The sequence below is a fragment of the Phacochoerus africanus genome, chromosome 5, assembly GCF_016906955.1.
Source record: "Phacochoerus africanus isolate WHEZ1 chromosome 5, ROS_Pafr_v1, whole genome shotgun sequence".
Lineage (NCBI taxonomy): Eukaryota > Metazoa > Chordata > Mammalia > Artiodactyla > Suidae > Phacochoerus > Phacochoerus africanus.
The window spans coordinates 111,542,448-111,555,563 of record NC_062548.1 but is presented as its reverse complement, the minus strand read 5'-3'; the positions used below and the strand labels follow the sequence as shown (position 1 = coordinate 111,555,563).

Here is a 13,116-nt window from a genome sequence, read left to right as displayed (position 1 = left end):
GTTCTTGACATGGCAAGACATGTGCCACTCTATCGAGCTCTGCTGGAATTGCTCCGGGCCATTGCTTCTTGTACCTGCATGGTGCCCCTATTGTTGCCTCTTTCTACAGAGAATGGTGAAGAGGAGGATGAACAGTCAGAGTGTCAAACTTCTGTTGGTACCTTGTTGGCCAAAATGAAGACCTGTGTTGATACCTACACCAACCGTTTAAGGTACCATACTTTGTTCATTTCCCTTGACCTTGGCTCTCAGAATTTTTTTTTTAAATAACTTTGTGGGTTTTTTTTTTTAAATGATACAAAGAAATTAAACATACATATGCACAAGCAGTAAATAAAACTGCAGAGAAAAAGTATCCACCAAAACCTACACTCAGAAATGTTTAATCACAGTGGTTTATCAGACATCTCCCTGTGCAGCCTTATAGCTATAGATATCTAGAGTTTTTCTTAAATGCTATCACACTGTACCTATTATAAGCCAGTTTTACCTCAATATTGAGGCCAAAGACACCTTCACTGTCAGTAAGTACATATTTCTGGTACTGTTCTTAATACTTCTGAATATGCATTATGTACAGATACTGTATTTTACTTAACCATCTGTTAGTGAACATTAGGGTTATGTCTAACTTATAATAACCTTTGACATGCATCCTTTTTAGGACTTGCAAAAATCTCTGCAGAGTAGATTCATAGAAGTAGAACTGTTGGGTTTATGGATTACTACTGTTTCATTTTGATACATGGTATAAGTCACGCTATAATGTTTTTTAGAATGCGGAGGATTTGGTATTTATTTGTTGGGTTTATGATAAAGTTAGTATTGATCTCTATGGAAAGTTGAATTTTTAAATAAATCTTTGGTTTAAGTTTATATCCCACTAGAAATCAGATGATGAGGTCTGTTATCAAAAACTCTAAGAAACCTTTTCCTGGTAACCTTTTTCATTCTCTTAGAAGAATCTGTTCCAATGGTCATCAGTTTTACTTAAAGATGGCCTAATTCTGATGTTTACATAAACATCAGATGTTTATATAAACATCAGAATTAGGCCAGAGAAAGTTTATTACTTTGTTAGTGGTCTTTTTAATCTGTTAATCTTCTTTACTGTCATAGTTATTTCTGCCTGTTCTCACTTACTATTCAAGAACCTAAAAATTGAGAAACAGTATAGTCAAGCAGTGGCAGAGAATTGGTCATTAGAGGAACAGTTTTTGTCAGTCTTTATTTTTCAGAGAAAAATCAACTTCCCAAACTATCCGGACTTTGTTAGTTTTTTGATCTCTCGTCATCACTTTAAAAACTAGTGGCTACAGAGTTCCCATTTTGGTGCAGTGGAAATGAATCTGACCAGGAACCATGAGGCTGCGGGTTCAATCCCTGGCCTCACTCAGTGGGTTAAGGATCTGGCGTTGTGGTGAGCTGTGGTGTAGGTCAGAGACGCAGCTCGGATCTGGCATTGCTGTGGCTGTGGTGTAGGCCAGCAGCTGTAACTCCGATTCTACCCCTAGCCTGGGAACCTCCATGTGCCTTGGGTGCAGCCCTAAAAACCAAAACCAAAAAACAAAAAACGAGTGGCTTACTGCCAGGCAGTAAGAATCATAAATTGGAGAAGAGATTGAGAAAGAGCCAATTGGCAATGATATAAAAAGCTGTAGGTTCATACCCTTACCAGAGAAGGAAAATGTAAAGTTATGCTTTCTTTGATAGTGTGAGATTTTTTCTGCTATAGAGAAGAAAATAATATTATCTTTGGTTCTTTCATTGTGGCAGAAATCTCTCTGATAACCTAGGTAGCTAGCATAGTTATATAAAATTAATGTGGCATCATAATTGAACTGAAGGTCTGGTTTTCTAATTAAGCTAATGTTTCATCAAGAAATGTTTAATTGAACTTCCCATTCTCTGCCCTGGCCATCTGTGTTCCTTACTCCTATACAATAAACATGTAGTTTTTGACAAGGAAATTAATATAAATTGCACACAATTTTGAAATTGCCCTGGTGTATTTTTAGGGGGAATCTTACCATGTGTTTCTATACCTTATATTTTTGTGTTTCAAGATATAACTAAAAATTAAAAATTTAGGAAACCATGGGTGTTTTTCCCCCAAGAATATTTTATTTTGCAGATGAAAAATTGTGTAAAGATTTGAAATGCTGTTATAATTATGGCTTTGGTTAAAAATAATATCACAAATTTATGTTACTGAGAAAATAAGACCATTAAAATAAGAATAACTTAGAGTTCCCACTAAGTGGGATGGAGTGGGTTAAGAATCCAACTACAGGAGTTCCCATTGTGGTTTAGTGGTGAACCCGACTAGTATCCATCAGGACTTGGGTTCGATTCCTATCCTTACTCAGTAGGTTAAGGATCCGGCGTTGCTGTGAGCTGTGGTGTAGGTTGAAGATGCTGCTCAGATCCCAAGTTGCTGTGGCTGTGGTGTGGGCCGATGGCTGCAGCTCTGGTGTGACCCTTAGCCTGGAACCCTCCATGTGACGCAGGTGCGGCTCTAAAAAGATTAAAAAAAAAAAAAAAAAGAGGGAATTCTTTATAGTCGTTCAGGTCTGCGGAGGAGCGTGGTTGTTCCCCTGGCCTGGCACAGTAGGTTAAAGGATCCAGCATTGCTGCAACTGTGGCTCAGATTCAATTCATGTCCTGGGGAACTTCTGTATGCTGTGGGTGTGACCATTTAAAAAAAGAAGAAAAAAAGATCATAATGACTGTTCTCAGAGCTCATTTCATTTTTTATTTTATCTTTACAGCGACCCTGTGCTAACTATCTTTAACAACTATTTTACTGATGAAGAAACACTGATACAGAGTTTCATATTAGGCTTTGAATATGCTTCTTAGTCAAGATCCCTCATGATATGTAATATAGGCTCTGTTAGAAAAAGAAGCTAGCAAAGACATACGTGTTAGAACATTGCTACTTTCCTTTCAAGATTTGGCAGCTTGAGAATTCATTTTCCACTTCACAGAAAGGGTAAAATCTCTTCCAGCTTCTTGTATTTTTGTATCTTCATTAGAATAGAACTCTAGGTAGTTCCTGTTGTGGCTCAGTGGGTTAAGAACCCGACTAATACTCATGAGGACACAGGTTCAATCCCCAGCCTGGCTCAGTGGGTTAAGGATCTGGCATTGCTGTGGTTGTGGCTGGTAGCTACAGCTCCAATTGGACCCCTAACCTGGAAACCTCCATATGCCACAGGGTGCAACCCTAAAAAGGCCAAAAAGGAAAAAAAAAAAAAAAAGAAAAGAAAGGAAAAAGAAACGCAGAATAGAACTCTAATAAAGTGAACAATATAGTCCAGTTTACAATGAAAATTATGCCCATAGAAGTTGACCTAAATTCAGTTTTAACACTGTTTCAAGATGCAAAGCTTTCCCCTCTCCTCTATCTGCCTACCCCATCCTCAACTGTATTTTTAAGAAACGAACATACTAGAGTGCCCATCATGGCAAAATGGAAACAAATCTGCCTAGGAACCATGAGGTTGTGGGTTCAATCCCTGGCCTCACTCGGTGGGTTTAGGATCCGGCGTTGCTGTGTCTGTGGTGTAGGCTGGAAGCTGTAACTCCGATTAGACCCCCAACCTGGGAACCTCCCTATGCCACGGGTGCAGCTCTTAAAAGAAAGAAAAGAAAAACGAACAAACCTAGGATACTCTGAGAAGAGGATGGTTAAGGCACATCTGCCCTATTTACATACAACTTTTAGGATATATTTTAGTGCGTTATCATGGTTTGGAGTTACGGGTTTAAAAATAATGTATAGGAGTTCCCGTCGTGGCGCAGTGGTTAACGAATCCGGCTAGGAACCATGAGGTTGCGGGTTCAGTCCCTGCCCTTGCTCAGTGGGTTAACGATCTGGCGTTGCCGTGAGCTGTGGTGTAGGTTGCAGACATGGCTTGGATCCCGCGTTGCTGTGGCTCTGGCGTAGGCTGGCGGCTACAGCTCCGATTAGACCCCTAGCCTGGGAATCTCCATATGCCACGAGAGCGGCCCAAGAAATAGCAAAAAGACCAAAAAAAAAAAAATGTATAGATATACCCCAGCTCAGAATATTTTTACATTATTTTTGTCTCTTTTTCTCTCAGTAAGAAATAGGGGTGAGGGAATTCTCTTGTGCAACGGGTTAAGGATCCAGTGTTGTCTCTGCAGCAGTGTGGGTTGCTGCTATGGCTCGGGTTCAATCCCTGGCTTATGAACTTCTATGTGCTCTAGATGCAACCAAAAAAGAAAGAAAGAAATAGAGGTAAGGGTTCTGTGGCTCTGGACAATTCCTTGGGAAGTTCTGGCCACATCTGCACTCGGTAGTGGTCTAGGAAGTCAGGAAAAAAGGTAGTATAAGAGTGAACAAAGTACGTCTATTTAATATAGATTTTTCTTTCTTTTTTAAGTGAGACAGAAGAGTTACTAGTCTATTTATCGTGCTTATGTATCATCATATTGCCTTGTTTTTTTTATTTTTCTTTTTTTTAGCCAAGCATACACAAAAGGTGTGCAAATTTTTTTCCCTTCAAGTGAAATTTTAGCATAGTACTCTTTGGTCATCCTAAAGAAAAAATAGATTCTCTATGTAATTTGCAGGTCTCTAGATGGTACTCGTGGTTACATATAATGATTTTCATTGAAATTATTTCTTCTGTATGTATTATACTTGAAATTTTTATCTTTTGTGGATGAAAGAAGTTAAAATGTTTTGCCCAAGTCCATAGAGAGAAAGTTTACTGGTAGGAATAATCTAATTGAGATTATCCTATTTTGAGGACAGTGCCTAAACCCAACTAATTTTGGCCTCAGAATTCAAAGAATGATGGATATTATGTAGGTTTGCTAACTTTCCCCCCAAGCCTGAAACTTTCTATAAGAGGAAATTTTAAAATATCATTAAGAAACTGAAAAGAGGAGTTCCCCTTGTGGCTCAGCAGGTTAAGAACCTAACATTGTGTCAGTTAGGATGTTGGTTTGATCCTTGGCTTTGCTCAGTGGGTTAAGGATCCACCATGGCCGCAAGCTACAGCACAGGTCGCAGATGTGCCTTGGATCTGCCATTTCTGTGGCTGGCTGAAGCTCTGGTTCAACCCTTGGCCTGGAAATTTCCACATGCTGCACATGCGGCTATAAAAAGGAAAAAAAGAAACTGAAAAGACAGATTATTTACCTTGTTTTTAATCTAATTTGTGCATTAGAAGTTTGGGATTATATTTAGATAGGTGAAATCTGGCCTGGGCACAAAAGCATGACGGATTTGTTCATTTAACACATGTTTATTAAATGTTCATGAGAACATAACAAGAAAATTAGGTCTTTCTAAGATACTGATAGATAAATGAGGGAAGCAATAACTACTAGATAGTTTTTATAACACAGTACATAGCATATTGGAAATATAAGATATTACTGGAGGATCAACCCAGATTTGGGAGCCAAAGAATAAGTAGGAATTAGCTAAATAAAGAGGAACATTTGGGCTGGTATAGCAAATATATTAGCAGTGAAAGAAAGCATTACATAGACATGGAAAGCTAAAGAAGTTTGGTATGCCTGGGTATCCTGTGGGTGGGTGTGGAAAGTGAAGCTAGAGAGGAAAGTGGGAGTTCCAAGAACTTCATACTTCCCTACTCTTAAATGTGATGAGCCATTGAAAGGATTTCAGCAGAGATCTAATCAGATTTGCATTATAAAAAAGATTGTCTTGCAGTGTAGCTGAATAGTTGGGGGTAGGAATTTTTTTAAAAGACTAAATCGCCATGAAGACAATTTTCATCCTTTCCATCTCTACGATTGAGCTGTTTGTGTCCTCTTCCTATCCTGCCATTCTGGGGACTGAGGATTTGAGTCCATTGGCATTTTTGCGCTAATATTATGGAGTCGTAGTAAGTTAGTTCCTAGGTAGAAATAATACCTTTTGTGTTCCAAATGTTTGACTTAGAAAAGGCAGTAATATGACTCAGGCTTTAAATTACTTATTAAGTACACTATTCTACCTATGTGTTGCAAATTTATCCCTAGGGCTCTCCTTCAATAAAGTGCAATTGCTGTAGGATAAATTGTTCTGGGAACATGGTTTCCTTTGTTAACATATAAGAATCTGAAATCTGTAATCCCACACAGAAGTTTTCCAGTACTAATCCTACAGGTTATTTACTGACCCAGTTAGGTAGAAAACAATCATTTATTGACTTGACAGAGGCTCAGAATCATTAGCAGAAAATTTAAAGTCTTTTATATTAAGGTTCAGGAATGACGGAGTCAGACTATATTCATATTTACACATTCTTTTTTTTTTTTTTGCCTTTTTGCCTTTTGTAGGGCCGCTTCCCATGGCATATGGGGGTTCCCAGGCTAGGTGTCGAATCGGAGCTGTAGCCACCGGCCTATGCCAGAGCCACAGCAATTTGAGATTTGCGCGGTGTCTGCAGCCTACACCCCGGCTCACGGCAACGCCGGATCCTCAACCCAGTGAGCAAGGCCAGGGATCGAACCTGCAACCTCATGGTTCCCAGTTGGATTCTTTAACCACTGCACCACGACAGGAACTCCTGTTTACACATTCTTATAGAACTTCCTTAAAGCTGTTATCCAGCTAAAGTTGTAGATATGGACAACCTTATACAACAGTAAGTAGGCTTTAGATAAAATTTTCCTGGAGCCTTTTGTCTATATTATTTTTGAATTTATCTAAATCTAAAAAGAGTGTTCATGTAATAGTGAGCTTTGTATTAATCTGATTAAATAAGTCAAACCTTTTCATGGTTGAAAACTGAAGAAAATCTGGAGTTTTCATCATGGCTTAGCGCTAACGAACCCCGCTAGTATCCATGAGGATGCAGGTTTAATCCCTGGCCCTGCTCAGTGGGTTAAGGATCCAGCATTGCCATGAGCTGTGGTATAGGTTGCAGACTCGGCTTAGATCCCACGTTGCTGTGGCTGTGGTGTAGGGCAGCAGCAGCTCTGATTCGACCCCTAGCCTGGGAACTTCCATATGCTGCAGGTGTGGCCCTAAAAAGAAAAAAAAGAAAACTGAAGACAGTTTTTCTTGGTAGAAATTCTTTGTCAGAGTAAAAAGCCTTAACACATATAAAGAACTTTAAAATTGTATGCCACCTGTGCTATTAGAATCTTTCTTTACATCAGGTAACTTTTTTAAAAAACCATTTCATTTATTTAGAGGAAACTTCGAATTGCAACATATCAGATCGAGTCTCATTTGCTGTAAATAGAAGATACGTGTAAGAGTGACTAAACTAAATTTTAAAAAGTTATTATCTGACTCCAGATCTGTTTTCCACTTTAAAAAGGAAGATTTAACAAATGCTAGAGAATTACCAAAAGCTTACTTTATTGGAAAGGGACTAGCTTTCTCACAATTCAATTCCGTTAATTAACACCATGTTTACTTAATGTTTTCTGAGTCTTTGGGAAACTATTTAATAGGATATATCATCAAGTCTAAAAGTAGAGACATTTCGCAAATATCAACTAACAAAGAAAAAAGAAAGAAATGGAAAGGTGTCCATTGAGTATCTCAGTCTCCTCCCTTTTATCTGTGCTTGAGAGAAATTAAAGTTAGCAGAAGCCAAACTAGCCTAGCTTTTTTAAAATGTGGCTACAATTTAGAGTGGTGTGTTGGCTCTCGTCCTCATTTTAAGAGTTTTACAAAAAGTAGATGACTTTTAACTTAGCATGCTTCTCTTCTTTTTTATTTTTCACTTTCATGCTCACTACCCTGTGTCCTCTTTCGGCCCTCTTTCTAGTGAAGTATAACAGGTCTGTCCTGCTATTCCAGGATTTTGACCTTTTTTCTTCAACACAGACTTCTTATTTCAGAATACTTTACTAAGTATGGATTTATTATAATTTATATACAGAAGGAAATGACCTTTAGCCTTTCAAAGGGGGCAGTTGTGTTTTAATAAAGAATAACTCAGGTAACTCTTGGGTGAAGGAAGGTATTGGAAATACATCATTTGGGTTGCCTTCTACAGCATACTCCTCTCAGGTGGTTTGCTGAGGAATAAAATAGGTAGAATCAACATTGCAGCCATATTACCACACATTAAATACATCCAGAAGCTTCAGTAAGAATGACTGCTTAGAGGAGGAACTTGAGTTGACACAGTAAGACAACACCATAGGAGTGTTTTTTATGCTTGTTAGTTTTGTAATTATGAGTTTTTGCTGTTATATACAATAATATATGGTATAATTATATATGCATATATGTATCAATGCACACACATATATCTGAAAAATAGCTTCTGAATTTTAATTTTTTGAAGTAGTAGACTCGAAGCCATGTTTTAGATTTCCTTAATTAAAATTATACTTTAATAATAAAATTATTGGAGTTTCCATTGTAGCTTAGCGGAAACGAGTCTGACTAGCATCCGTGAGGACACAAGTTCGATCGCTGGCCTTGTTCAGTGGGTTAAGAATGCAGTGTTGCCTTGAGCTGTAATGTAGGTTGCAGATGTGGTTCAGATCCCGCATTGCTGTGGCTATGGCCGGCAGCTACAGCTCTGATTTGATCCCTACCCTGGGAACTTCCATATGCCACAGGTGCAGCCCTAAAGAGACCAAAAAAAAAAGAAAAAATTAAAAAATAAAATACAATTATTATCTCTTATGGGTGAAGATTAGTTTGGTGACTGATAATTACAGTACTCTGATGGAGTTAGAATTAATGTAAACCAGAGCACTATTCAAGGAGTAATTGTATTTCTAACATATTACATTCATCTTTCCTGGCAAGATTAACCCATTGACATGGAAAGATGGCAACTAGGGGTGATTTATTGTGGTTTGGTCTGTCTTGGAAAAGTTGTTAAATATTTACTATACAGATTACAGTAACAACTTTCTGAAGATGTTAACGTTTTATTATTCTTTTACTCATGATTCTATACTTTTATCATCCACCACCTCTCCTTGTAAGTCCTTTCAAGATTCATAATTTGTAATAATTGTTGGAGTTCCCATCGTGGCGCAGTGGTTAACGAATCCAACTAGGAACCATGAGGTTGCCGGTTTGGTCCCTGCCCTTGCTCAGTGGGTTAACGATCCAGCATTGCCGTGAACTGTGGTGTAGGTTGCAGGCGCAGCTTGGATCCAGCGTTGCTGCGGCTCTGGCATAGGCCGGCAGCTACAGCTCCGATTTGAACCCTAGCCTGGGAACCTCCACATGCCGCGGGAGCGGCCCAATAAATAGCAAAAAGACAAAAAAAAAAGTAATAATTGTTAAGAGTTAGAATCTAATAGTTAACATGAATAAACTGATTAATATCGCTGTTTGATTATTTGTAAGCATTTATACTAAGGTAAATCAGGGATAACATTCCTTTAGGAAACACAGAAGAACAGGCAAAAGTATATTACTTAAAAACAGAATTTTTACATTCAGTGCTTTCTAACTTGTCTGAAACAAGATTAAAGGTAATTAATGATGAGGATTTTTTTCATAGGGTAATTTTTTTAAAAATATCTATGACATGTTTTGTACACTGGTCTTATTCTATTTTGAAAACGTACCTTAACTGTACCTGTAAGTTTAAATGTGATTTTCTCCTTAGGCCATTTTTCTACCATGATCGATTGCTTAAAATTTACACAGAATTTGGAACATTTCAGGATGCCATCATAAGGAAATTTTGCACTTTTTTCTTGTTCAATTGAAATTTTTTATAGTAATTTGAAAAAAATGAAAGTTTATATAAATATTGGTTCTGTTTAACTTCATTTGACTCAGTAGTATTAAGTAGTTTATTTATTTTATAGAAATTATTTAAAAGCGACCATTAGTGATCACTTTAATAGAAAAATCAAAATCTTCCAAAATAGGAGTTCCCGTTGTGGCTTAGTGGAAACAAATCTGACTAGTATCTATGAAGAAGCATGTTCGATCCCTGACCTTGCTCAGTGGGTTAAGGATCTGGCATTGCCCTGAGCTGTGGCGTAGGTCACAGATGCAGCTCGGGTCTGTCATTGCTATGGCTGTGGCATAGGCCTGCGGCTGCAGTTCTGATTCAACCCCTAGCCTGGGCCCTAAAAAGACAAAAACAAAAACAAAAAGTCTTCCAAAATAATAAAATGTTCTTATTGCTTTGCCTTGTCTGTAGGCACTTATGAAGAATAAAAAGGTTTGCATTTATCCATAAAGGATATGTAGAATTCTCTCCCTTACCTAGCTTTTGAAAACTTTTATTACCATAAATAATCCATTTTTCAGGTGCTTTCAAGTGTAGCAGTATTGACACTTTTCTTTCTTGCCTCATGCAAAAAATAGTATCAGCTTTTTATTTATTTTACCCTAAAGGTCTTAATTTCTGGATTTTTTTAGGTTAGTTTTATAATTTGGTGATTTTTGTATTTAATACTTGCTCTATATGGTAGACAAGAAAATATTCTTGTTTGACAAAAAAATGAAACTGTTACTTAGCATTTAACATTTAAAAACTTATTAAATAGGTAATAAATCTGGGATTTGGCTCACTAGTCTCCTGATGCCTGTGATGTTCATTATCAAAAACTATATATATGAAGAAAGACAAGGTGACCCGTAGTCCAGATACTTCTCTTTTTATACACCATTGCTACCTTTTCCAAAGTTGTTCATTAAACTCTTAGGTCTCATGTTTGTGTAATGCCTAAGCTGATTCCTGAAAAATACTTAGATCAAGTGCCAAAATACAGCTTACTCTATTTAAGTGATTAATAAAAGCTCCTTAAAAATTATAAATCAACTTAATATGTCTACCTCAGTAGCATAATTTATAAAATGATAATTTATTCCTTATCCAATTGCGTTAGATGAGCTTTATGTTTCAAGACAGTTTCCATGATCTTTATTATTTGACAAAATCTCAAGCAGTCTTAATTGCTAATAAATTTGAAGTCTTTTGCTAATAAGTAAGATTTAGTTTGTAACAGATCTTTCTGAGCACATTGCAGTAAAAGTAACCTGTCTAAAGGTTTTTAGAACTGTAAGGGGAGCTCTTTAGAGTTCATATATAGCTCAGATTCCCCTTTTTATAAATGAGGAAAACAAGGTCCATAAATAACTGTGATTTGTTCCTGGTTCTCCGATGCTTAGTGACAGCTGTGATAAGACCTCAAATCTAATGTCCCTATGAAGTATATTTATTTACCAGCTCAAACTTAACTTTGAAAGACCAGTTTGATTTATGCATCAGTGAATAATTAGTAATAAGGGAGGTGAACTTGCTTCTGATTTGGCTTTGGAAATTTATATTACATAGAAAAAATTTAATGTTGATAATGAAGTAAAAGTTTTCAGTTGAAAAATTTGCTTTTGATAATTTTTAAAAGTATATATGATAATGCAGTTCTGCGTAATTTTTACAATATTTTCTTTTGCTCCTCTTTTTTCATTCCCTTGAAGAATTTTTAAGTTAGCACTATGAGAAGATTTTGAAAGGCAGCATATTAGTAATAATTAATGGGTTACTGAGGTCCACTAAGTTACGTAAACTGTGTTTTGTGGCCCATAGAACATGAGCCGGGAGCAACCTCATATCATTATCACTTAAGTGAGGAATGAGTCAGCTTTGCCCATTTGATGTTTTCCTTGCTCAAAAGAATTCATAAAAACCATTCCTCTGAAACTTCCTTAGTTAACTGATGTATATATTTTTCCTCTACTGTCTTTTCAAGCTGATTTGCTGTCGACTTGCACAGATTGGGGTGGTGTATTTCTCTGTTGCTAAAAAGAAGGCTCTTCCCACCCCACCCCCTATTGCTTTCCATCTCCTCAATTTTATTACTATCTTATTATGTCTTATGTTTCTAATATCTTTAACTCCCTTGTCAAGAAGAAATTAATGAGTTTATATAGCAATGCTTGATATTTAAAAAATAAGAAATTCCTGTGTGGCACAGTAGGTTAAGGATCTGGTATTGTCACTGCAGCAGCTCAGGTCACTGCTGTGGTGCAGGTTTAATCCCTGGCCTGGGAACAACGTATGTATGCAGCTGGCGCAACCAAAAAAAACAAAAACAAAAACACTCCCACCTATTTATGACTAGTTATTGGTTAACATTTTATTTTAGATTCTTTAAAAAGAAAGAACTTCATAGCAGCTCTGTTAACCTCCATCAAGTAACTTAATACTTGAAACTTTTATATATGTGCGTGTATAGTTTCCACTTGAATTGAAATATAATTATCTCTTGTGAAAAATCATTTTGTTACCCACAAAATTATCACATTGTGAAGATATGAGCCTTTCATCTTTTAAATACCATTCTTGGTGAAATTCATCCCCTGCTGGCCATTCCAATGTGTGTTATCTCAAAATGAAGTCAAAGTACAGCCATAGTAGTTTGGTTTCACTTTTGAAAAAGTGTGACTCTTTTCATAGCCTCGTTGGAGCAGGAGCAAAGGCAAATATTTTGTCCATGATCATCCATGTAGACTTTTCCTGCTGGACTGCATATTTTCTATATCATATTTTCTGTATTTAGTATTTGATAGTTTCACCACAAATTTGAAAGAGGAACTTAATGTCAATCTGATAATCTTAACTCCTAGTAAGGACATGACACAAATGACTCTGTGTTGAGTGTAAGGTGTTCTAGACATTGAACTTCTCTTCAACAGCGTTAAAGTAAGCATCCTTGATGGCCATTTCCCTTAGCTATCTCAAAGTGTCTTCGGGTGCAGAGGTCATCATATTTTAAAGTAACTAAATTCTCTTGTACAAATACCCAATTCTTTTTTATCTAACTAAGCAATAAGCTTATTTGTTTTATTTTTTAAGAGGCATATTTTCTGTCAATTCTCTTATTTTAACTCCTTTAAGATAGTACCTCTAGGGCTTCAGTTAAGAAGGAATTTCCACTCCAGTCCAGACCCTACTTTTGTTTTCATTGAAAAAAACATTTCCTCTCTCTCCTTTTTCTTCTGCCTTTCAAACCTACAAAATAATAAAAAAAAAAAGGCCTAATTTCTTAGCCAAGGAGAATTTGTTGCAACCATATATGTTTTTTTAAGTTTCTTTTTTCGATGACCTTGAACAAGCTCAGTGTTTCATCAGCCTTTTACTTGGTGATGGCAATAGTGATGCCAACATTTATTTTAAT

The 13,116-nt window shown here is 36.8% G+C and overlaps 1 protein-coding gene across 12 annotated transcripts in view; it reads left to right on the top strand.

The window, feature by feature from the left end:
• BIRC6 (baculoviral IAP repeat containing 6) overlaps nt 1-13,116 on the top strand; it is a 250,519-nt gene that overhangs the window by 207,279 nt on the left and 30,124 nt on the right. For all 12 annotated transcript variants that reach the window (XR_007135165.1, XM_047782321.1, XM_047782326.1 and 9 more), the window contains one exon: nt 2-212. Coding sequence is in view for 11 of the 12 variants with exons in the window: in XM_047782321.1 (XP_047638277.1) it covers nt 2-212 (211 nt within the window). In the remaining variant the exon portion in view is untranslated. The remainder of the gene's footprint in view (nt 1; nt 213-13,116) is intronic.